General features: G+C 47.4%; 1 protein-coding gene across 1 annotated transcript in view; it reads right to left on the reverse strand.

Moving 5' to 3' along the window:
* LOC115469568 (amine oxidase [flavin-containing] B-like) overlaps window positions 1-22,076 on the reverse strand; it is a 127,447-nt gene that overhangs the window by 57,223 nt on the left and 48,148 nt on the right. The window contains 1 exon segment of the mRNA XM_030202354.1: window positions 6,380-6,484. Coding sequence (XP_030058214.1) covers window positions 6,380-6,484 — 105 coding nt within the window.

Here is a 22,076-nt window from a genome sequence, read left to right on the forward strand (position 1 = left end):
ACTGCAGAAAGGCAGAGCCAGGCCCATCCCCCCCTACCTGTTCCACTTGTGGTGGGTAATGTTGAGCCCTCCCAAACCCCCCAAAACCCACTGTACCCACATGTAGGTGCCCCCCTTCAGCCCTTAGGGCTAGGGTAATGTTGCACACTTGTGGGCAGTGGGTTTTTGGGGGGATTTGGGAGACTCAGCACACAAGGGAAGGGTGCTATGCACCTGGAAGCTAATTTGGTTGTTTATAAAAGATGTTTGAAGTGCCCCCTAGGGTGCACGGTTGGTGTCCTGGCATGTGAGGGGGGACCATTGCACTACAAATGCTGGCTCCTCCCATGGCCAAATGCCTTGGATTTCGCCGGGTTTGAGATCGCCGGCAGTTTTTTCCATTATCGCGGAAAAACAAAAGTGGCGATCTCAAACCCGGCGAAATCCAAGGCATTTCGCCGGCCCACACCGTATTATCGAAAAAAAAGATGGCCGGCCATCTTTTTTGAAAATACAGTCCTGGCCAGCTGTTGCGCCGCTGCCAAAATAGATCGCCGGCGACCTATTTCGCTGGCGACGTTCGATTATTCCCCTCTATCTGTCCTGAGGACTGGGTTGAGAACCACTGCTCTAGAGTCTGAATCCCTTATTATGGATATGAACTCATTTGAAATGGCAAAGAAATAATTTCCTTCTTTCTATCAGGAATATACCCCACAGTAACAGATTTCTTTCCAGTGTCCTTAAATTTCACCTTTTTTCCCCCCACTGTTAATAGCTTTCTGGAACAAGCCAGTACTGAACCTAGGACTCTTGGGGTAAGAGATATTAGTTTTTCAGGAGGATCTATTGTGGCTCTTGAGTCTTCTATAGCCAGCCTATACCTAGTTGTGTCTTGTATTTCTGGTAATCTTGATTCCTGTTTCCTGATTGGCTAATCAGGAACCAGCGCAGGGCAGGCTTGAGCATTTCTGCCAAAGCCGGTGGTGGGAGGCGGGGCTGGTGGTTGGGAGGCGGGGATAGTGCTGGGCAGACTTATACGGTCTGTGCCAGAGCCGGTGGTGGGAGGCGGGGCTGGTGGTTGGGTGGCGGAGATAGTGCTGGGCAGACTTATACAGTCTGTGCCAGAGCTGGTGGTGGGAGGCGGGCTGGTGGTTGGGAGGCGGGGATAGTGCTGGGCAGACTTACACGGTCTGTGCCCTGAAAAAGACAGGTACAAATCAAGGTAAGGTGTACACAAAAAATGGCACATGTGAGTTTATCTTGTTGGGCAGACTGGGTGGACCGTGCAGGTCTTTTTCTGCCGTCATCTACTATGTTACTATGTTTTCTTCTGAGCTTGTTTCCATAAGTGGTCTCCCCTGTTTCTCTCATGGTGGGGTAGGGCAACAACTATTAAAATGATGCTGTCACTCCTTAATTTTTATTTGTTAAGTATTCTCCCAGTCCAATTTCCAAAATCAGTTTTTGCTAATTTTGAAAAATTACTTAGTACATTCTTATGGCAAAATAAGAGTCCACGAATTGCCCTTAAAAAGTTAAAAGCTAGTGATGGTAAAGGAGGTATCAAATTCCCAGATTATGAATCATATAACCAGGTCTTTTTATTGAGAGCAGCTGCATGGTGGACGATTGATTCTTAAGATGATTATTCTCCTTATTGGCTGTCGAATGAGCAAAGAATCTCATATACTTTACCCCTAAAAGTAAGAATGAGTACTTCCTCTTTCAGTTTTGATAATTCCAGGGCTTTTTTGTGGGGGTACTTGGGGGTACTGAGTACCAACACCTTTTCCATTGTCTGCTAAAATTGACCCACGGTCCCCAAGTTTTAATGAAAGAGCTCAGGCTCTACACACCAATTCTGCCTTGTCATAGATTCTGTGACTGGTTTGCAGGGGACCTGGCTATTATAGGGTGGGTCCCTCAGTGATCACCCCATTCCAAAGGGTGGCCCTGGCATTTGAGTACCGGCACCTTTTTCAGTAGAAAAAAAACGCACTGGATAATTCTGACATAAATATATTAAATGACAATTTAAGTGCTATTAAGAAATTAGATGCCACTCAAAAATATTCTATATATCAATCCAAATTTACCGCCATATGGGAACATACCAACCTTAAGGTTAAGAACTCCCCTACAATCTGGCAATCAAGGAATTCACTCGTTTAGGGATATTATGGAAGACACTCATTTGGTATCATTCACATATCTACATTCTAAATTCTCCCTTATCAACCCTCAATTTTTTCGCTGTCTTCAGCTTAGGTCAGCATTAAACTCAACTTTATGTTTTTCACATCTTTCAGATAAGTCCCCAGCTATTTATAATATTTTCAATGAGGCGTTGGTAAAGGGTGACGCAACCTCTAATTATTATTCTTTCCTCTTATCTAGTTTTGACCAACACAATTCTGCATTGCAAAATTTATGGCCCAATAAATTATTAGTTAGTTACCTTATCAAATCAGCAATGGTCTGATTTCTGGTAAACAATTAACAGACCTTTAGCATCGGCACCAATTTTACAATCCCTTTATTTTCTCATGCATAGAGTGATTTGCACACCTACAAGATTAACCAGATTAGGGGGTACTTCATCTAACCTTTGTTGGTCATGTAATTCTCAGATAGGTTCGCTAGATCACATGTTGTTCTCTTGTCCTAAGTACTAAGTACTTAAGTGTTGCCATACTGGGACAGACCGAAGGTCCATCAAGCCCAGCATCCCGTTTCCAACAGTGGCCAATCCAGGTCACAAGTACCTGGCAAGATTCCAAAACAGTACAATACATTTTATGCTGCTTTCCTAGAAATAAGCAATGGATTTTCCCCAAGTCCACTTTAACAATGGTCTATAGACTTTTTCCTTTAGGAAGCCATCCAAACCTTTTTTTAAACTCCACTAAGCTAACTGCTTTTACTACATTATCTGGCAACGAATTCCAGAGTTTAATTACACGTTGAGTGAAGAAACATTTTCTCCGATTAGTTTTAAATTTACTACTTTGTAGCTTCATTGCATGCCCCCTAGTCCTAGTATTTTTGGAAAGAGTAAACAAGCGATTCACATCTACCCGTTCCATTCCACTCATTATTTTATAGACCTCTATCATATCTCCCTCAGCCGTCTTTCTCCAAGCTGGAGAGCCCTAGCCGCTTCAGCTTTTCTTCATAGGGAAGTTGTCCCATCCTCTTTATCATCTTCGTCGCCCTTCTCTGGACATTTTCTAATTCCACTTTATCTTTTTTGAGATGCGGCGACCAGAATTGAACACAATATTCGAGGTGTGGTCGCACCATGGAGCGATACAAAGGCATTATAACATCCTTGTTTTTGCTTTCCATTCCTTTCCTAATAATACCTAACATTCTATTTGCTTTCTTAGCCGCTGCCGCACACTGAGCAGAGGATTTCAACATATCATCAACAACGACACCTAGATTCCTTTCCTGGTCGGTGACTCCTAATGTGGAATCATAGCTATAATTCGGGTTCCTCTTTCCCACATGCATCACTTTGCACTTGTTCACATTAAATGTCATCTGCCATTTAGACGCCCAGTCTCGTAAGGTCCTCTTGTGATTTTTCACAATCCTCCCGCGATTTAACTACTTTGAATAACTTTGTGTCATCAGCAAATTTAATTACCTCACTAGTTACTCCCATCTCTAGGTCATTTATAAATATTTTAAAAAGCAGCGGTCCCAGCACAGACCCCTGGGGAACCCCACTAACTACCCTTCTCCATTGAGAATACCGACCATTTAACCCTACTCTCTGTTTCTATCTTTTAACCAATTTTTAATCTACCTCCTATCCCATGACTCTCCAATTTCCTCTGGAGTCTTTCATAAGGTACTTTGACAAACAATAATTTATAATTATTATGGAATCAGGTATGGGATAGAATTTCAATACTATTAAATATTCATATTACTCTAAATTTCCAAATTATTATTTTTAGGTCTCTCTGTTTTCAGTTCTCTATATCCCAAACTCAGAATAAGCTATTGGATATTGAATTGGCTATAGGTATCAAAACAATATTGTCAGAATGGAGAGATAATACCAAAGTATCATTCTCCTTTTGGTGGAACACTGTCAGTCTTACTTACAAATATGAGAGTAAAATTGCTGAAAAATTAAATCGCTGTGATTGCTTTCTGGGAGCCAATTAAGCTTTTCAGCTCTAATGTTAGCTCATAAATATAGTAACATAGTACATGACGGCAGATAAAGACCTTACGGTCCATCCAGTCTGCTCAACAAGATAAACTCATTTTACATAATACATTATACTTTGTTCCGTTGCATATTTGCTCCGATTATAGCATTCATTTCTATTACAATATAATTTCTGTATGTGCTCAAAGTTATTGGATTGTTCTATCACTGGCCACAAATTAGAGTATTCTCTGTATTTCCTTTCTCATTGTCACAAATTATCTCTTTATTATGGTATCATATCTATGGTTATATAATTATTGTACTATGACAAGATGTTTTATATATATAACTCAGTACCCTCCAAGTACCCCCTCAAAAAAAGCTCTGTGTATATATATATATACACTGAGTACCGGCACCTTTTCCATTATCTCCTATAATTGACCCATGGTCCCCAAGTTTTAATGAAAGATCTCAGGCTCTACACACCAATTCTGTCTTGTCATAGATTCTATGACTGGTTGCAGGGGGCCTGGCTATTATGGGGTGGGTCCCTCCGTGATCACCCCACCCCTGAAGGGTGGCCTGGCATTTGAGTACCGGCACCTTTTTCTCTAGAAAAAAACACACTGTATATATGATCTCTTTATATTTAGCTGTTTGTTGTACAACTGTTTTTATAAAAATTCTCAATACAAATGATTTCAACTTTAAAAAGTGGGACCTTTCCTCTTTATATAGTTTTGAATCTAAGGGGACTGCTTCAAACAGATCCTTTCAAGCTAACTCAGTAATCAGATTGTCCCTAATAACCTTGGCAAATATTCTGCTTCCTCACACCTTAATTAACACCGAATTCAGGTCAGTAGTAGGCTCTTCCCGCAACATCTTAATCCTTTGCTAAAGAACACAAATGCCATTAGGTGTTGATCGTGGAAACTTGCCGTGACAAACCTGGATCAGAATAATTTTCCCATCTAAATTGTATGACCCCAAACTAAAACTGCTTCTTTCATTTCAAAAAGTGTGCCTTTATAATCTTTTCATAGTTCCTAAACCAGTGGTTCTCAACCCAGTTGATCAGATTTTCTGGATGCTCACAATGAACATGGATGACATACATTTCCATGCAATGGAGGAGGTGCATGCAAATTAATCTCATACATATTCATAGTGAATATCCTGAAAATCTGACTGGCGGATGATCGAAACCCCTGTGCTGTTCCAAACAGCGCTGTAAAAATAGCACTGGAACAGCGCGAAGCTTTACCACCCCTATGATCACAGATAATAGCATATAAATTTAAACACACTATTATCTCTGATCGTAGGGTAAAGTGTGGGAGGATAGTGCCTGAGCATGCACTCAAGCACAATCTTCCCACATTTGTTTGACAGGTCTGGGCTGTCAAAAGCCCAGACCTGTCAAACACAGGGGCTGGAGATCCAAGTACCCCCACCCCAAGCCAAGCGACACAAGGACTGGAGGTCTGGCGGACTTCCAGTCCCCTTGACCCTCCCCAACACACGTTCGGGGGGGGGGGGCTGGAGATCCGGTGGGTCTCCAGCCCCCCCCCCCCTAGCATTCCCTTGAATAGAGCCCTGGTGGCCTAGTGGGTCTCAAGTCAAAAAAAACTCTCGGTCCCTTTGAGACCCACTGGATCTCCAGCCCCCCCTGAACCTGTGTCGGGGGGGGGGGGGGTGGGGGGAAGACTGGAGGTCCACCAGACCTCTAGCCCCTGTGTCACTGGGTGGGAGGGAGGGTTGGGTCAAAGTTCCTGCTCCTGTGGGGGGGGGGGCTGCTGCATTAGGGGGAATGGGGGGCCTGATAGCTTGCAAATGCATGCTGAACAGGACACACCAATCACCATTCCTCCCCAATGGTCTGCAAACCCTAACGCCAGCTGTGAACTGGCATTGGGTTTGGCGAGCTGCTCGCTGATCATTGGGGAAGAATACATTTAGCATGCATTTGCATGCTACTTGCACTAAGAGCCCTGTTTTGCATGCTAGTTGTGTTCAGAGCCTGCGAGCGCATTGTATCCTGCGCTCGGGGGCTCTGATCATGGAGCATTAGCAAACACAGGCGCTAGCGTGGCGCTAACAGCCTCTAGCACCTGCGTTTGCATCTGATCATCTGGGCATGAGTATGACCTGAAGCCTGGGTTGATAAGTCTTGCCCTAAATGGAGGCGTATTCTGAAGACTGGACGTGGCATACACTTACCTCCTTTCCCATGGTGTCCAAAGTCCTCCAGAGGTTGTTGTAGTCTAAGTAGGCGACTGGATTCCACATGGGAGGGAAGGGGCCCTTGAAAGGATATGATTTCCCCTACAACACACAAGATTAAGATAGAAAAAGTCAGTTCAAATGATCAAAAAGACAAATCCAAGAAACATCTTTGCAGGTACCACAGTGAATTCAAAGGAGTCCACATGCATGAATCACTCATGATGGGCTATACCCAGTGTACCTCAATGTAACTCACCTTGAGCTACTACTGAAAAAGGTGTGAGGAAAATCCAAATAAATAAATAAATAAATACTTATTGCCTTCCAACAATTATTTCTCACTCCATATTACTGTAATTAACACTGCCTGCTTCTGGCATCGCTCCTGTTTGGTCAGCGCCTTTCAAGGGTTAAGTTCCTTGCCTGCTGGATCCCACACATTAGTATCTCTGCATAGCTGGGTACTTTGGGTGCTAATTTATCAAAGACTGCCCCGTTCTCGGCCCCACTCCCCTACCACTCCCCTACGTCTAGTATAGGGACAGCTATTGAAAGCACAAACCTTTGGAAATCTGATCTCTCACTTCTGTGTGGCTAACGGAGACTCAGATCCAACATGCCAGGGCAGGGGCAGCAGAACACCTTATTGTTTGGGGGGGGGGGACCAAGCTCCTCTTCCAACCCCAGCATCTCCCCTTCCTTATCTACCATCCCATAGTCTCCCCTAATGTGTCCAGGATTTCTTTCTTTCCCTACCTCTCAACCCCCCCCCCCCCCCAATGGTATCCAGAATTTCTCTCCTTTCCTCTCAAACCCCCCCCCCCCCCCGGTGGTATCCAGCATCTCTCTCTTTTCCTTCTTTTCCTCCCCCTACCTCTTGAGCATTTCTCCTTCCCTCTCCCCCATGGTGTCCAGAATGTTTCTCCTTCCCTACCTCTCACCCCCCCCCCCCCCCCCCGTGGTATCCAGCATCTCTCTTTTTTCCTCCCCCTACCTCTTGAACATTTCTCCTTCCCTCTCCCCCCATGGTGTCCAGAAATTTTCTCCTTCCCTACCTCTCAACCCCCACACCCATGGAGTCCAGCATCTGCCTCCTTCCCTCCCTTCCTCCTCCATCTCTTCAGCAAGCATCCCTCTCCTTCCTTCCCTCCCTCCCCCTCCCAATGGTTTCCAGGATCAATCTCCTTCCATGCACCTCCCCCTTCCCCACAAGGTGTTTATTTCCTTCCCTCCCTCCCCTGCGGTGGTGATGTTACAATCTGCATAACGGAACATGCATCATGGCCAGCTGGCATGAGGCCTTAGGCATCTGTGCATGCTCAAGGCCTGTCGGCTCCCACCATCTCCAAACTTCCTCCTTGTGGACAACCTTCATACTGTCTGAATATCTGCAAAGCCCATGGGTAGTTTCACCTCTGGTCTTTGCATTAATTCATGTACTTTCAGTTTGAAAATCAACTAAGTAAAAACAGTTTTCTATAAGGCCTGTTATGAGCCATCCCGTTTCAGACCACAACCATAAGCCCATCGTCATCAATAATTTATCCTTCTCATTTAGCACAACTCAACAAATAAATTTATTTTTATTTTTTTACAAAAATCCAATATAAACAGGAAAAAAGCACTTAGCTTTAAAAGAAGAAACAGCTGGTGAAGACGGACAGCTGTTTCTTCTGCTCTATGGGAGATTTCAAGCAGGCTGCGAGAAAGAGAAGAACTCTGGCCCAGATGATCAAAAGCAAACGCGGGCGTTAGTGCCGGACTAGCGCCTGCGTTTGCCTGCGTCCCAGGATCAGAAACGGTGAGCGCATAAAACAACACGCTCGCCAGCTCTGATTGCTGATTGCATGCAAATGTGGGTCTCCCACATTTCTCCCTTATGATCAACGGGCGGGGGGGGACATGCAAGCGGCATCTTGCCTTGGGCCGGCCCTGGTGACAGCTGATGTCATATCTCCACAAAGAGGCTAATTCCTCAGGAGCTTATCGTCCCACATTTACAGACTTAAATTCCTGCTAAACTTTTGTATCAAAAGCATTTCTCTGGAGCATTCTATTTACCAGATAAACTACTATGCAAGGAGGAGTGGAGGAGTGGCCTAGTGGTTAGGGTGGCGGACTTTGGTCCTGGGGAGCTGAGGAACTGAGTTCGATTCCCACTTCAGGCACAGGCAGCTCCTTGTGACTCTGGGCAAGTCACTTAACCCTCCATTGCCCCATGTAAGCCGCATTGAGCCTGCCATGAGTGGGAAAGCGCAGGGTACAAATGTAACAAAAATAAAATAGATACTATTGGAGATTCTACATGGAATGTTGCTATTCCACTAGCAACATTCCATGTAGAAGGCTGCGCAGGCTTCTGTGAGTCTGACGTCCTGCACAGAAGCAGAAGTCTGCGCGGCCACATTGGTGATCTGCAAGGGCCGACTTCTACATGGAATGTTGCTAGTGGAATAGCAACATTCCATGTAGAATCTCAAATAGTAGCAACAGTGGAGGAGTGGCCTAGTGGTTAGGGTGGTGGACTTTGGTCCTGATGAACTGAGTTCGATTCCCACTTCAGGCACAGGCAGCTCCTTGTGACTCTGGGCAAGTCACTTAACCCTCCATTGCCCCCATGTAAGCCGCATTGAGCCTGCCATGAGTGGGAAAGCGCAGGGTACAAATGTAACAAAAAAAAAAAAAACACAATAACTGTATTTGGAATAACATTACAGAAAAAAAATGCAAAGAGTAGCTCCCCCTCCCCCCAGACTACCTTACCCTTGTGGTCTAGTGGTATAGTCAAGGCCAGGAGTGATCCCCAGCTCTACTCTCAAAATGGCTGCCGTGACCCAGGGGCATAGCCAGACTTTGGTGGGAGGGGGGTCCAGAGCCCGAGGTGAGGGGCACATTTTAGCCTCCCTCCGCCAATGCCGACCCCCTCCCCCCCCCCCCCCCGTCGCCACCACCAACTTTGACCCCCCCCTGCTGCCGCCAACCCTCCCCCGACATCACCGTCGCCTACCTTTGCTGGCGGGGGACCCCAACCCCCACCAGCCGAGGTCCTGTTCTTCCTTCGTACGTGTAGGACGTCAGACTCAGAAATAGAACGAAGAGGACCTCGGCTGGCGGGGTTTGGGGTCCCCCACCAGCAAAGGTAGCAGACGGCAACGGCGAGTTGGCGGCGGTCGAGTCGTCGGCAGGGGGTCCAGGGCCAAATCTGCAGGGGCCCAGGCCCCCGTGGCCCCACAAAGCTACGCCCCTGCCGTGACCTCTTGTGGCAGTCTCGCAAGATTGCCACTAGAGATAATGGCAGCCATTTTGCGAGTAGAGCCAGCGTGGAAAGGAAGGACTGGGGATCATTTCTGCCCTGATTACACCCCTAGACTGTCAGGCAGTGTTGCCACATGGGCAGTGGCGTAGGAAGGGGGGGGCGGTGGGGCGGTCCGGCCCGGGGGCACGCCGCTGGGGGGGTGTCAGCTCGCTGTTTCCCTGCTCTTTCTGCCCCGGAACAGGTTACTTCCTGTTCTGGGGCAGAGAAAGCAGAGAAGCAGCAGAGCCGACGCAGCTCCCAGTGACGTGCACTGGGGGGCGGATCGGCCCTCCTGCCTGCCCTCCGCTGCAAGGTAAGGATGCGTTTCGGGGGGGGGGGTGCGCCGTGCCCTGTACCCGGGGGGGGGGGTGCGCAGCGGCGACCCGCCCCGGGTGTCAGGCACCCTCGCTACGGCACTGCACATGGGAAAAAACGTTCACACCCAAAACCAGCCCCAAACCAGCCGAAAACCGCACAAAGTTAATTTGCATGTAAATGACCTCATTAATAAATATTAATGGAGTCATTTGCATATGAATGACATAATTAATAATTAATGAGGTCATTTGCATACAAATGACATCATCGCAGCCGTGGAAAAAAACCGCAGCGGGCGAAAAAAACGCTGGCAAAGCAAGAAGAAGCCCCCCAAAATCCTGCAACCCGCACGTGGCGTGAAAAAGCCGCAGCGGGACACAGGAAGGAGCCCAATTGGGCGGGAAACCCACAGCCCTGGCAACATAGCTGCAGGGGGAGGGAGGGAGACAAACAGGACAAAGCACAAATTTTCTGCTTCCACTGAAAACACAGTCAGTTTCAGCCAAAACCAAAACCATGGCCAAAACCAAAACCAAGCAGAAAAAGGGCTTTGGGTCAGTTTTGGCACCATAACCGAATCTGAACCCGAAATTCAGTCAGCCTCTAACAGGAAGGACAAAATCCATGGCTGAACCCACCAGAGGGAATTTAAGCATTAAATCTCAGCCCATGGTTCACTGCTCCACTTGCCCCCTTCTGACGCAAAGAGGGCACCAGCTACAATACCATACAGATGCATAAACCCTCAAAGGAGAGGGGCGATTCTCAGCATGGCTTTCTAGTCGATAATCAGCTATGCATCCTCTTGAAAAGCTTCACAATTTTCCCTGTAAATAGATCAGCAGGAAGTAGAATCGATTAGAACAAGCCCAGGGTGCTACTGTAGCTTGAAGTGTGGGAAAGCAAATGTTGCCCATTCTTATATCTCAACTGCATTTCCTTTTTTGTTTGAATGAACTTAAAAGGATGCCTGGCTTGCTGCCCAGTGACCAGAGATGTTTCAGTGCCAAGTGCCAAAAACTCATCCTTTCAAGGAAACCTCTTGCCCCACCTCCAGCCCAACCACCCTCTCTCCTGTTCATGCACATTCAGCCCATCACGGCCCACCTGCTTCTTTTTCCAGGAACCAACATTAAGATCTGTTAATTAGTAACCAGCTGTTGGCAAAGCCATCCTAAATTCAGACAAGCAGAAGTCAAGCACCTCAGCTGACAAGTGGAACACTCCCTGGCAGCGTCTAAGTAATTCACAGAGAGTAACTATGTTGGTCTACAGTAGCAAAAAAATCACAGTGGGCGGCAGCGGCTAAAAAAGCAAATAGAACGTTAGGTATTATTAGGAAAGGAATGGAAAACAAAAGTGAGGACGTTATAATGCCTTTGTATCGCTCCATGGTGCGACCGTACCACGAATATTGTGTTCATTTCTGTTCGCCGCATCTCAAAAAAGATATAGTGGAATTAGAAAAGGTGCAGAGAAGGGCGATGGAAATGATAAAGGGGATGGGACGACTTCCCTATGAGGAAAGGCTAAAGCGAATAGGGCTCTTCAGCTTGGAGAAAAGGCAGCTGAGAGGAGATATGATAGAGGTCTATAAAATACTGAGTGGAGTTGAACGGGTAGATGTGAAGCGTCTGTTTACACTTTCCAAAAATACTAGGACTAGGGGGCAAGCAATGAAGCTACAAAGTAATAAATTTAAAATGAATTGGAGAAAATATTTCTTCACTCAACGTGTAATTGGAATTTGTTGCCAGAGAATGTGGTAAAGGCAGTTAGCTTAGCGGGGTTTAAAAATGGTCTGGACAGCTTCCTAAAGGAAAAGTCCATAGACCACTATTATTTCTGGGATAATCAGCATAAAATGTTTTGAGCTTTTTTGGGGATCTTACCAGGTACTTGTGACCTGGATTGGCCACCGTTGGAAATAGGATGCTGGACTTGATGAACCTTTGGTCTGTCCCAGTGTGGCAACACTTATGTACTTATGACATCACCTTTCAAAGACTAGAGGCCACATCCACCTAGCCCAGTATCTTGTTTTCAACGGTAGCTGAACCAGATCATTAGTACTTGACAGAATCCCAAAATGTAGATCAGGGCCGCCGCAAAATTCTCCAGGGCCCGGCATTCAAGGGAGGCCCGCCCGGCACTAGCATTACTCTCCTGTTCCTGTGTGAGGCAGCGCCGCAGAGCAGAGTACTTCCTTTCTGCTGTGTCCAAACAGCCTCTTTGGATGCAGCAGGAAGGAGAGAAGGATTCTGCTTTTTGGCGCTGTCGCGCACAGGAACGGGAGAGTAATGCTAGCGCCGGGCCCTAGGAAAGTTTGCTGTGCACCGTGACGGCCTGCAGCAGAAGTGCAGGACAAGTAAGCGGGTTGGTGGCGGGGTGGAGAGGGGGCGGGCCCAGGGGAGTGTTTGCCATGGGCCCGGCTTTGTCTCTCAGCGGCCCTGATGTAGATAGATTCCTTAAGAACATAACCCTTTCACAGACCTGCAAGACCAGAACCAGCAACAGCTCCTGAAGTGTCACAAACCCGTAGTCCTTTCCATACACTAGGATGCTCTCACATAAGAATATAAGTATTGCCATACTGGGACAGACCGAAGGTCCATCAAGCCCAGCATCCTGTTTCCAACAGTGGCCAATCAAGGTCACAAGTACCTAGCAGAAACCCAAAGGGTAGCAACATTCCATGTAGAACCCCAAAGAGTAGCAAGGTTCTAGAATTCTAAGGAATCACAAGATTCCATGCAGAATTTCAAAGTGCAGCAACATTCCATGTAGAACCCCAAAGAATAGCAAGATTCCATTCAGAATCCCAAGTACATAAGTGTTGCCATACTGGGACAGACCGAAGGTCCATCAAGCCCAGCATCCTGTTTCCAACAGTGGCCAATCCAGGTCACAAGTACCTGGGAGAAACCCAAAGAGTAGCAACATTCCATGTAGAACCCCAAAGAGTACCAAGATTCCATTCAGAATCCCAAGTACATGTTGCCATACTGGGACAGACCGAAGGTCCATCAAGCCCAGCATCCTGTTTCCAACAGTGGCCAATCCAGGTCACAAGTACCTAGCAGAAACCCAAAGAGTAGCAACATTCCATGTAGAACCTCAAAGAGTAGCAAGGTTCTAGAATTCTAAAGAATCACAAGATTCCATGCAGAATTTCAAAGTGCAGCAACATTCCATGTAGAACCCCAAAGAGTAGCAAGATTCCATTCAGAATCCAAGTACATAAGTGTTGCCATACTGGGACAGACCGAAGGTCCATCAAGCCCAGCATCCTGTTTCCAACAGTGGCCAATCCAGGTCACAAGTACCTGGCAAGATCTCAAAACAATGAAATAGATTTTATGCTGTCTATCCTAGAAATAAGTGTAATCCCCTGTTAAATTGGGGATTACTAGCAGAGTAAGTCCCTGTGGAGAGTCACTGGGGGGGGGGAGTGACTGCGAGATCCCCGGGTGGGAGGAAGCCCAGCCCGAGGAGAGCAGTTCTGGAATAAAATGCAGAGAGAAAGTGAACTGAAAGGAAGAGTGACAAGGGGGGAGGAGATAAAGGTGACAGCTTGCCTTGGAGAAGGGGGAGGGGTTTGCTGTGGGTTTTGCTTGCTTGGCAATGGGAGTTCACTTTTTGGTCCCTGGTCTTTGGTTGCCTGATGGTCCCCTGCCATTGCTCTGGAGGGTAAAGGGGAGTCCCAGAACCAGAAGAAGCGAGTCTATTGGCTATGGAAGAAGAGAATGGCTGCTAAGAATACCTGTGAAGGGGAGCTCTAGGTGGGCAGCAGAGAGACCCAGCCCAGGAGCATGGGACAGGAGCCATGGAGGTGCCCATCCCGAGCCCAGGGTGAGCCAATGAAAGGAGTTCCATCCCCTTTATCATTTCGGTTGCTCTCCTTTGAACCTCTTCTAATTTCGCTATATCTTTTTTGAGATAATGCGACCAGAACCGAACGCAGTATTCATGGAATCACTCAGCACGTGTTCTCCAGCTCTGCGATCTGGCGCTTACTGTGGTGCTGGCCACGCCTTTGACCTGTTCAGCTGTCCAGTTCAAGCAAACAGCTCCCAGCTCCCAAGGGAAGAATCTGGAAAAGGGCAACATTATAACAATCTGTCCAGTGTGACCCCAGCATGAGTTCCCTACTAGCTCTGGGATTTTGCAAGCAGATCGCACCTTGAGTATTGTGTTCAATTCTGGTCGCCGCATCTCAAGAAAGATGTAGCAGAATTGGAAAAGATGCAGCGAAGGGCGACTAAAATGATAGCGGGGATGGGACGACTTCCCTATGAAGAAAGAATAAGGAGGCTAGGACTTTTCAGCTTGGAGAAGAGACGGCTGAGGGGAGACATGATAGAGGTATATAAAATAATGAGTGAGTGGAACAGGTGGATGTGAAGCGTCTGTTCACGCTTTCCAAAAATACTAGGACTAGGGGGCATGCGATTAAACTACAGTGTAGTAAATTTAAAACAAATCGGAGAAAATGTTTCTTCACCCAACGCGTAATTAAACTCTGGAATTCGTTGCCGGAGAACGTGGTGAAGGCGGTTAGCTTGACAGAGTTTAAAAAGGGGTTAGACGGTTTCCTAAAGGACAAGTCCATAAACCACTACTAAATGGACTTGGGAAAAATCCACCATTCCAGGAATAACATGTATAGAATGTTTGTACGTTTGGGAAACTGCCAGGTGCCTTTGGCCTGGATTGGCCGCTGCCATCGACAGGATGCTGGGCTCCATGGACCCTCGGTCTTTTCCCAGTGTGGCATTACTTTTTGGGTAGGAGGGGGTTAGTGACCACTGGGGGAGTCAGGGCTGGTCATCCCCGATTCCCTCCGGTGGTCATCTGGTCATTTAGGGCACTTTTTGGGGACTTGTTCGTGAAAAAAAGGGTCCAAAAAAAGTGACCCAAATCCGCGCTAAAAACGCCTTTCTTTTTTTGATTATTGGCCGAGGACGGCCATCTCTCCTCGGCCGATAAACACGCCCCAGTCCCGCCTTCACCACATCTCCGACATGCCCCCGTCAACTTTGGCCGTTTCCGCGACAGATTGCAGTTGAAGACGCCCAAAATCGGCTTTCGATTATACCGATTTGGGCGCCCACGGGAGCAAGACGCCCATCTCCCGATTTGGGTCGAAATATGGGCGTCTTTCTCTTTCGAAAATAAGGCAGATAGCAATCTATGAAACTTTGTAAGGCTAAGTGCTTTGAAAATACGCCTCAAAATCATCTACGGTGAAGCCCCAGGATACATAACAGACCTGATCGACTTACCAACCAGAAACATATCCGACTCAACACGAACATTTCTAAATCTTCACTACCCAAGCTGCAAAGGTCTTACATACAAATCAATCTACGCATCCAGTTTCTCCCACATAAGCACGAAATTATGGAATGCATTACCAAAGGCCTTGAAAACGACGTACAACTACCTAAATTTCCGGAAATCACTAAAGACTAACCTGTTCCAAAAGGCATACCCTACCGACCCAACTAAATGCCTGAACCCTGCTACACAACAAAACTCAAGTACGTAATGGACATTACTCAACTCTACCGTTGTACGACTCCCTAATGTGACAGTGTTACATGAACTCTATCCTATCACATTACCTTGTATTTGTTCACCGGAGACTTCAAAGCCTCTCCGGTACTATGTAAGCCACATTGCGCCTGCAAATAGGTGGGAAAATGGGGGATACAAATGTAACAAATAAATAAATAAACCTCTATGACAGCAGATTCTTTCCTAAAACACATCCTAACCTGACTGTAGGAATTCCAATTTCTACATTCTATCTTGAGTAAAGTGATGTGGTAGCCATTTCAGTCCACTTTTAAAGTTAATAAACAGAAATAAATCAAAACATAGAAAAAGTAGGCCAGCGACAAAATTACGGAGCAGCCGTAACTAACATGGCGGCTGCCTCGTGTCGGCTCCCTGCCCGAATCGCCCCCACTTCCGGCTTCCCCGCTCTCCCAGGTGACGTAGGGAGACCCGCCGCGTCATTGGAGGGGAGACCGGAAGTGGGAGGGATTTCAGCGAGCGGGCTCGGTGCACTGCTTAAATGCCTGCCGACGAGACGGAGAGAGTCTCTCGGAGGCGTGCAGGCAGTCCACCGGTTTATGATACCCTTTTTCCGATCTGAAGAAGGGTTACCTTTGAAAGCTAATCTAAAGATGTATTAAGTTAGTCCAGTAAAAAAAAGGTGTCATCTTATTTTTTCTAAGTTTTGATTTATTTCTATTTATTACATTCTATCTAAAATGGGCTTGTTTTTTTATTTTTTGGACAGCCCTTCTAGGTTTCAACAGAGAAGGACAATGAAAAGTACGAACATGTTTGCCTATTGCTTTCAAAAAGCAAGTCCTAAGCCCCCAGCTGTAGCAGCTGAGCTGAGAGGTGACAGATAAGTGCAGAGGTGATATTTGACTGCTGATCTGCTGATGGTTCCTATGGCAGACAGAATAAGGGATCTCAGCTGTTCAAACTGTGGTTTTCCCCTCTGTGTTCCTCTGCCGGGAGACCGAGGCAGTCTTTACAGACCTGCCAAGATAACAGACTCAGAAGGAGACAAAAACCACTGACAGAGCAAACAGAGAGGCCTGCGCTTGCCACCGAAGCCCGGGGCAGAGCTGGTACACCTGGGCAGGGCTCCCGTCTTCTCAGAGCATTTCGAGAAGTGCATGACCCTATGATAGCGGCCAAATAAAGAGATGTGACCCCCCCACCCCCACCCCGAGGTGCTGAATAATGAGGTACCTATGGATAGGGTTACCATATGTCCGGATTTACCCGGACATGTCCTCTTTTTGAGGACATGTCCAGGCAACCGGGCAGGTTTTGCCAATCTGCCCGTTTGTCCGGATTTCTGGACAAACGGGCAGGCTGGTGGGCGGGCTGTCCAGGACAGCCCGCCCACCAGCCTATCCGTTTGTCCAGAAATCCGGACAAACGGGCAGATTGCTATCCTCCTCTCCCCTTCCCTTACTACTGCCCTGGTGGTCTAGTGACCTCTTCCGCCTTCGCGAGACTTCAACTCTCGGCGGCCATTTTGAATCGTCGCTGAGGTCAGCAACAGGAAGGAAGCATGCAGGGCAGCGCTCCGGGCAGGAAAGAGGGGGCTCAAGAAAGACCCCCAAGCACTCTGGCTTCAGATTCAACTGCGAAGGTTCTAGCATCTGACAGTGTTATTGAAGTTAGGACCTCCACTCCTTGATTCCGGGACCATAGGTTCTTGGTCTTTTGCGAATTCAGTTTTAGTTAGTTTGCTAAAGCCCAAGTATGGATAGATTCATCCCAGTTGTTACAGACTGAACTAAGTCTTGATGTGAGGAGGCTAACGGTCGGAGAAGCAGGATGTTGTCCGCATAGGATAATAGGAGTTCGCTTAATCCCAGGTCCTTACGCCAAGCCCCCTCCCTGCCCGTCTTCAAGTCTTTGCTTAAAGCCCACCTCTTCAATGCTGCGTTCGGCACCTAACTCTTACCTTTCAGGAATTCCAGACTGCCCCAATTTGTCTGCCCCTATCGGTCTGACTGTTCACGTGTCCTTTAGATTGTAAGCTCTTTGAGCAGGGACTGTCCTTCTATGTTAAATTGTACAGCGATGCGTAACCCTAGTAGCGCTTTAGAAATGTTAAGTAGTAGTAGTAGTATTGAGCCAAGGGAGGACATGAAGAAATTAAACAAAATGGGAGAAAGTGGGGCAGTTGGGTAGCCAGACAGCCAGTTTTGGGTGGGCCTGAGCCCAAAGTGGGTGGGCACAAAATTTTCTCTGCTCCGCCCTCCCTCCCTCCACTATACGCACCATTTCTCCCCCTCCCCACCTATCCCCCTCTGTATGCAGCATGTGTCCCTCCCCTCCACCTCATACACAGCCAAGACTTCTCCCTTCCTCACCCCTCCACCCCTTTGCTGCATCTCCCTCACCCACCAACCAAGCCTCATCTTTCCATCTTCCCTCCCCCCTGTGCAGCATCTTTCTTTCCATCTTCCCTTCCCCCTGTGCAGCTGCTGTGTCCTCCCGTCTTCCCTCCCCCATGTGACATCTTCCCCCCCCCCCCTCGTGCAGCTGCAGCATCTCACCCTCCTTGCAGGCCCGCCCAGCAGCAAAGTTCCTGACGGCGATTCCAGTCGCAGCGATTCCCACACGCTGCCTGCCGGCTGCCGCTCAACAATCTCCTCTCGCTACTAAGCGCTAACCCGGAAGTCTCTCCTGCAGAGGAGAGACTTCCGGGTTAGCGCTTAGTAGCGCGAGGAGATTGAGCGGCAGCCGGCAGGCAGCGTATGGGAATCGCTGCGACTGGAATCGCCATCACTCAGGAACTTTGCTGCTGGGCAGGCCTGACCCGAACTTGGGTGGGCCCAGGCCCACCCGTGGCTATGCCCCTGAAGTGGGGATCCCTGGGGGACCCCACATTTCGGAAACCAATAGGTGAAACGTTGCTTATTTTGCATAATAGAATAGCCTCGGTTGGAAAGGAATTCAGTAAACCACTTAAAGACCAATCCTGCTGGTCCAGCTGTTCAAGAAGCATTACATGATCTACAGCTTCAAACGACGCCGCAATGTCGACCTGAAGTAATAGTACCTGGTTCCCCTTACATAAATATGGTTTAACGTATGTTGTTAGAATAAGCAGCAGGGTTTCTGTACTATGTGCCAGGGGCGTAGCCAGACAGCAGGTTTTGGGTGGGCCAAGGCAAGAAGTGGGTGGGCACCAAGTGTTCTCCCCCCTACCCTCCACCAAAAAAATATCTCAGTTGGTGGGAAAATGCTTCGCTCCACCTTGGCAATCTGCAGCAGGCACCTGCTGAAAACTGAGCATTCGCAGGTACTAGTATCGTGGAGAGCAGCATTTTTGTTACCATCGGGGGGAAGTCTTCAGCTGGCAGAGCTTGGGATCCCCTCCAGCTACCGCTAAACGTGTACTACTGTCGAGTGGGCCTGAGCCCTAAGTGGGTGGGCCCTGGCCCACCCAGGCCCACCTGTGGCTACGCCGCTGCTTTGTGCGGCTCTGAATCTGAATTGAGACCAGTGTAAATTAGAAACATTTTTCCAAATATTTGGAAAATTGTTTGCTAGCATAGGTTTCTACTACTACTACTACTACTATTTAGCATTTTTTTATAGCGCTACAAGGCGTACGCAGCGCTGCACAAACATAGAAGAAAGACAGTCCCTGCTCAATGAGCTTACAATCTAATAGACAAAAAATAAATAAAGTAAGCAAATCAAATCAATTAATGTGAACGGGAAGGAAGAGAGGAGGGTAGGTGGAGGCGAGTGGTTACAAGTGGTTTCGAGTCAAAAGCAATGTTAAAGAGGTGGGCTTTCAGTCTAGATTTAAAGGTGGCCAAGGATGGGGCAAGACGTAGGGGCTCAGGAAGTTTGTTCCAGGCGTAGGGTGCAGCGAGACAGAAGGCGCGAAGTCTGGAGTTGGCAGTAGTGGAGAAGGGAACAGATAAGAAGGATTTATCCATGGAGCGGAGTGCACGGGAAGGGGTGTAGGGAAGGACGAGTGTGGAGAGATACTGGGGAGCAGCAGAGTGAATACATTTATAGGTTAGTAGAAGAAGTTTGAACAGGATGCGAAAACGGATAGGGAGCCAGTGAAGGGTCTTGAGGAGAGGGGTAGTATGAGTAAAGCGACCCTGGCAGAAGATGAGACAGGCAGCAGAGTTTTCTAGTATTTTAGTAAACATGGGTAAGTTAGCCACTGGATGATCACTTGCGGTCGAAGCTATATCTAATCCTGAGGCCTTCAGCAGAGGTGTAAGAACGATTTTGCCCATATCTAAAGGAAGAGAGCCTGATTCTAGTAGTCCATTAAGCCTATTCGTCAGCCGTTGAACTACCTCAATTGGGATGGATTGAAACAGAGATTCCGGGCAAGGGAACAATGCAAGCGTGAACATTTCAGCAACATTGATTTTACTTCTTCAAGTGGCAACGGTTGGAAGACATGTCACGGCTGATCTACCTCAATTTCCTGGACTGGACATAAGCAAGTGCTTGATTCTGAATCAGAGTTTATTCCATTTTCTTTTGTTGGGTTACTTTTAGGTAGATCAACCCGCATTTGAGTGATCTTGTTAACGAAATAGCTAAATCTTGAGCAGAAGGACGTATCTGACGTATGTTATCAACAGTAGAAGTAGAAGTTAGACCTCTAACTAGGGCGAATAGTTTTTTTTATTGTCGAGGATATCCTGACCTGCTAAACTGCTGTAGTAATTTTGTTTGGATTCAGCTACCTTCAGTTTGTAGTGACGAAAGGCACGCTTCCAATTGGATTTATCAGTTGTAGCTTTGCTTTTTCTCCATTGCTTTTCGATGTGTGATAAGCTCAGATTCTCTAACGAAAGTGACACGCACAGCTGCCGTTTTAAAATATTAACATGAGTCTGCATTTGACCCCCCTAACTTTAGTTGTGAGCATTAACGCTAGCTTAATGGCTATAACCCGCGTGCCTAACTGCCTGACAGGCCAGCCACCCACCCATGTCCCTCCCTTTCACTAGAGACCCAAATGAAAACCACCATAGAGAAAAGGTTTCTCTCAACGTGTAAACTTAAACGCGTGAAACCGTTCTTCCCGAGAGAAATATTTCGCAACCTGGTACAGTCGATGGTCCTAAGCCACGCAGATTACTGTAATGGCATCTATGCAGGATGCAAAGAACAAATTATAAAGAAACTTCAGACCGCCCAAAACACAGCAGCAGCAAGACTTATACACGGAAAAACTCGCTTTGACAGCGCCACACCACTCCGAGAAAAACTGCACTGGCTTCCAATTAAGGAACGTATCGCTTTCGAAATCTGCACGACAGTTCACAAAATTATTCACGGCGAGACACCGGGATATATGACAGACCTCGTCGACCTGCCAATCAGAAATACTATAAAATCAGCACGATCATACCTAAACCTCCGCTACCCAAGCAGCAAAGGACTCAAATATAAATCCAGATATGCATCCAGCTTCTCCTACTTGAGCACACAACTTTGGAACTCACTACCTAAAGTAGTAAAAAGAATTTTCGGAAAGCATTAAAAACATATCTGTTCAGAAGGGTATACCCCACCGACCCAACATAAAAAACCTGGCACCTGCGACACAACGTAACCAAAGACCGTAATGGACATTACCTGACTCTTCCTCTCCCTAATTAAGTCCCCCCAATTGTATTTACCATACATTTACTTCATTCTACCATAATATTACCTGTAACTGTTCATACCTTGCATCTGTTCATATCGGAATCGGCTAACGCCGTTTAAGATACTGTCAGGCTTATTTTCAAACATGATCGCCAGCCATTTCCCGACATAAATCGGGAGATGGCCGGCGATCTCTCAAAAGCGGCAAAATCGGTATAATCGAAAGCAGCTTTTTTGACAGCATCGCCGCTTTCCCCATCGCCTCGCCGGCAAAAGTTCAAGGGGGTGTGTCAGCGGCGTAGCGAAGGTGGGACATGGGCGGGCATGGGCGTGGCTACCAGATGGCCGGCTTTCGTAGATAATGGGGAAAAAAGTGGCATTCATCAGTATTTTGCCGGGTTTACTTGGTCCTTTTATTTTCACGACCAAGCTTCAAAAAGGTGCCCGAACTGACCAGATGACCACCGGAGGGAATGGGGAATGACCTCCCCGTACTCCCCCAGTGGTCACCACCCCCCTCCCACACTAAAAAAACACAAATCAAAACTTTTGCCAGCCTGTATGCCAGCTTCAAATGTCATACCCAGCTCCCTGACAGCAGTATGCAGGTCCCTGGAGCAGTTTTTAGTGGGTGCAGTGCACTTCAGGCAGGTGGACCCAGGCCCATCCCCCCCCCTACCTGTTACACTTGTGGTGCTAAGTGTTGATCCCTCCAAACCCCCCCTCAAAACCCACTGTATCCACATGTAGGTGCCCCCCTTCACCCATAAGGGCTATAGTAATGGTGTAGAGTTCTGGGGAGTGGGTTTGGGGGGGATTTGGGGGGCTCAGCACACAAGGTAAGGGAGCTATGCACCTGGGAGCTTTTTTTTTTTAATTTTTAGAAGTGCCCCC

Source organism: Microcaecilia unicolor, chromosome 4 (assembly GCF_901765095.1).
Source record: "Microcaecilia unicolor chromosome 4, aMicUni1.1, whole genome shotgun sequence".
Taxonomy (NCBI): Eukaryota; Metazoa; Chordata; class Amphibia; order Gymnophiona; family Siphonopidae; genus Microcaecilia; species Microcaecilia unicolor.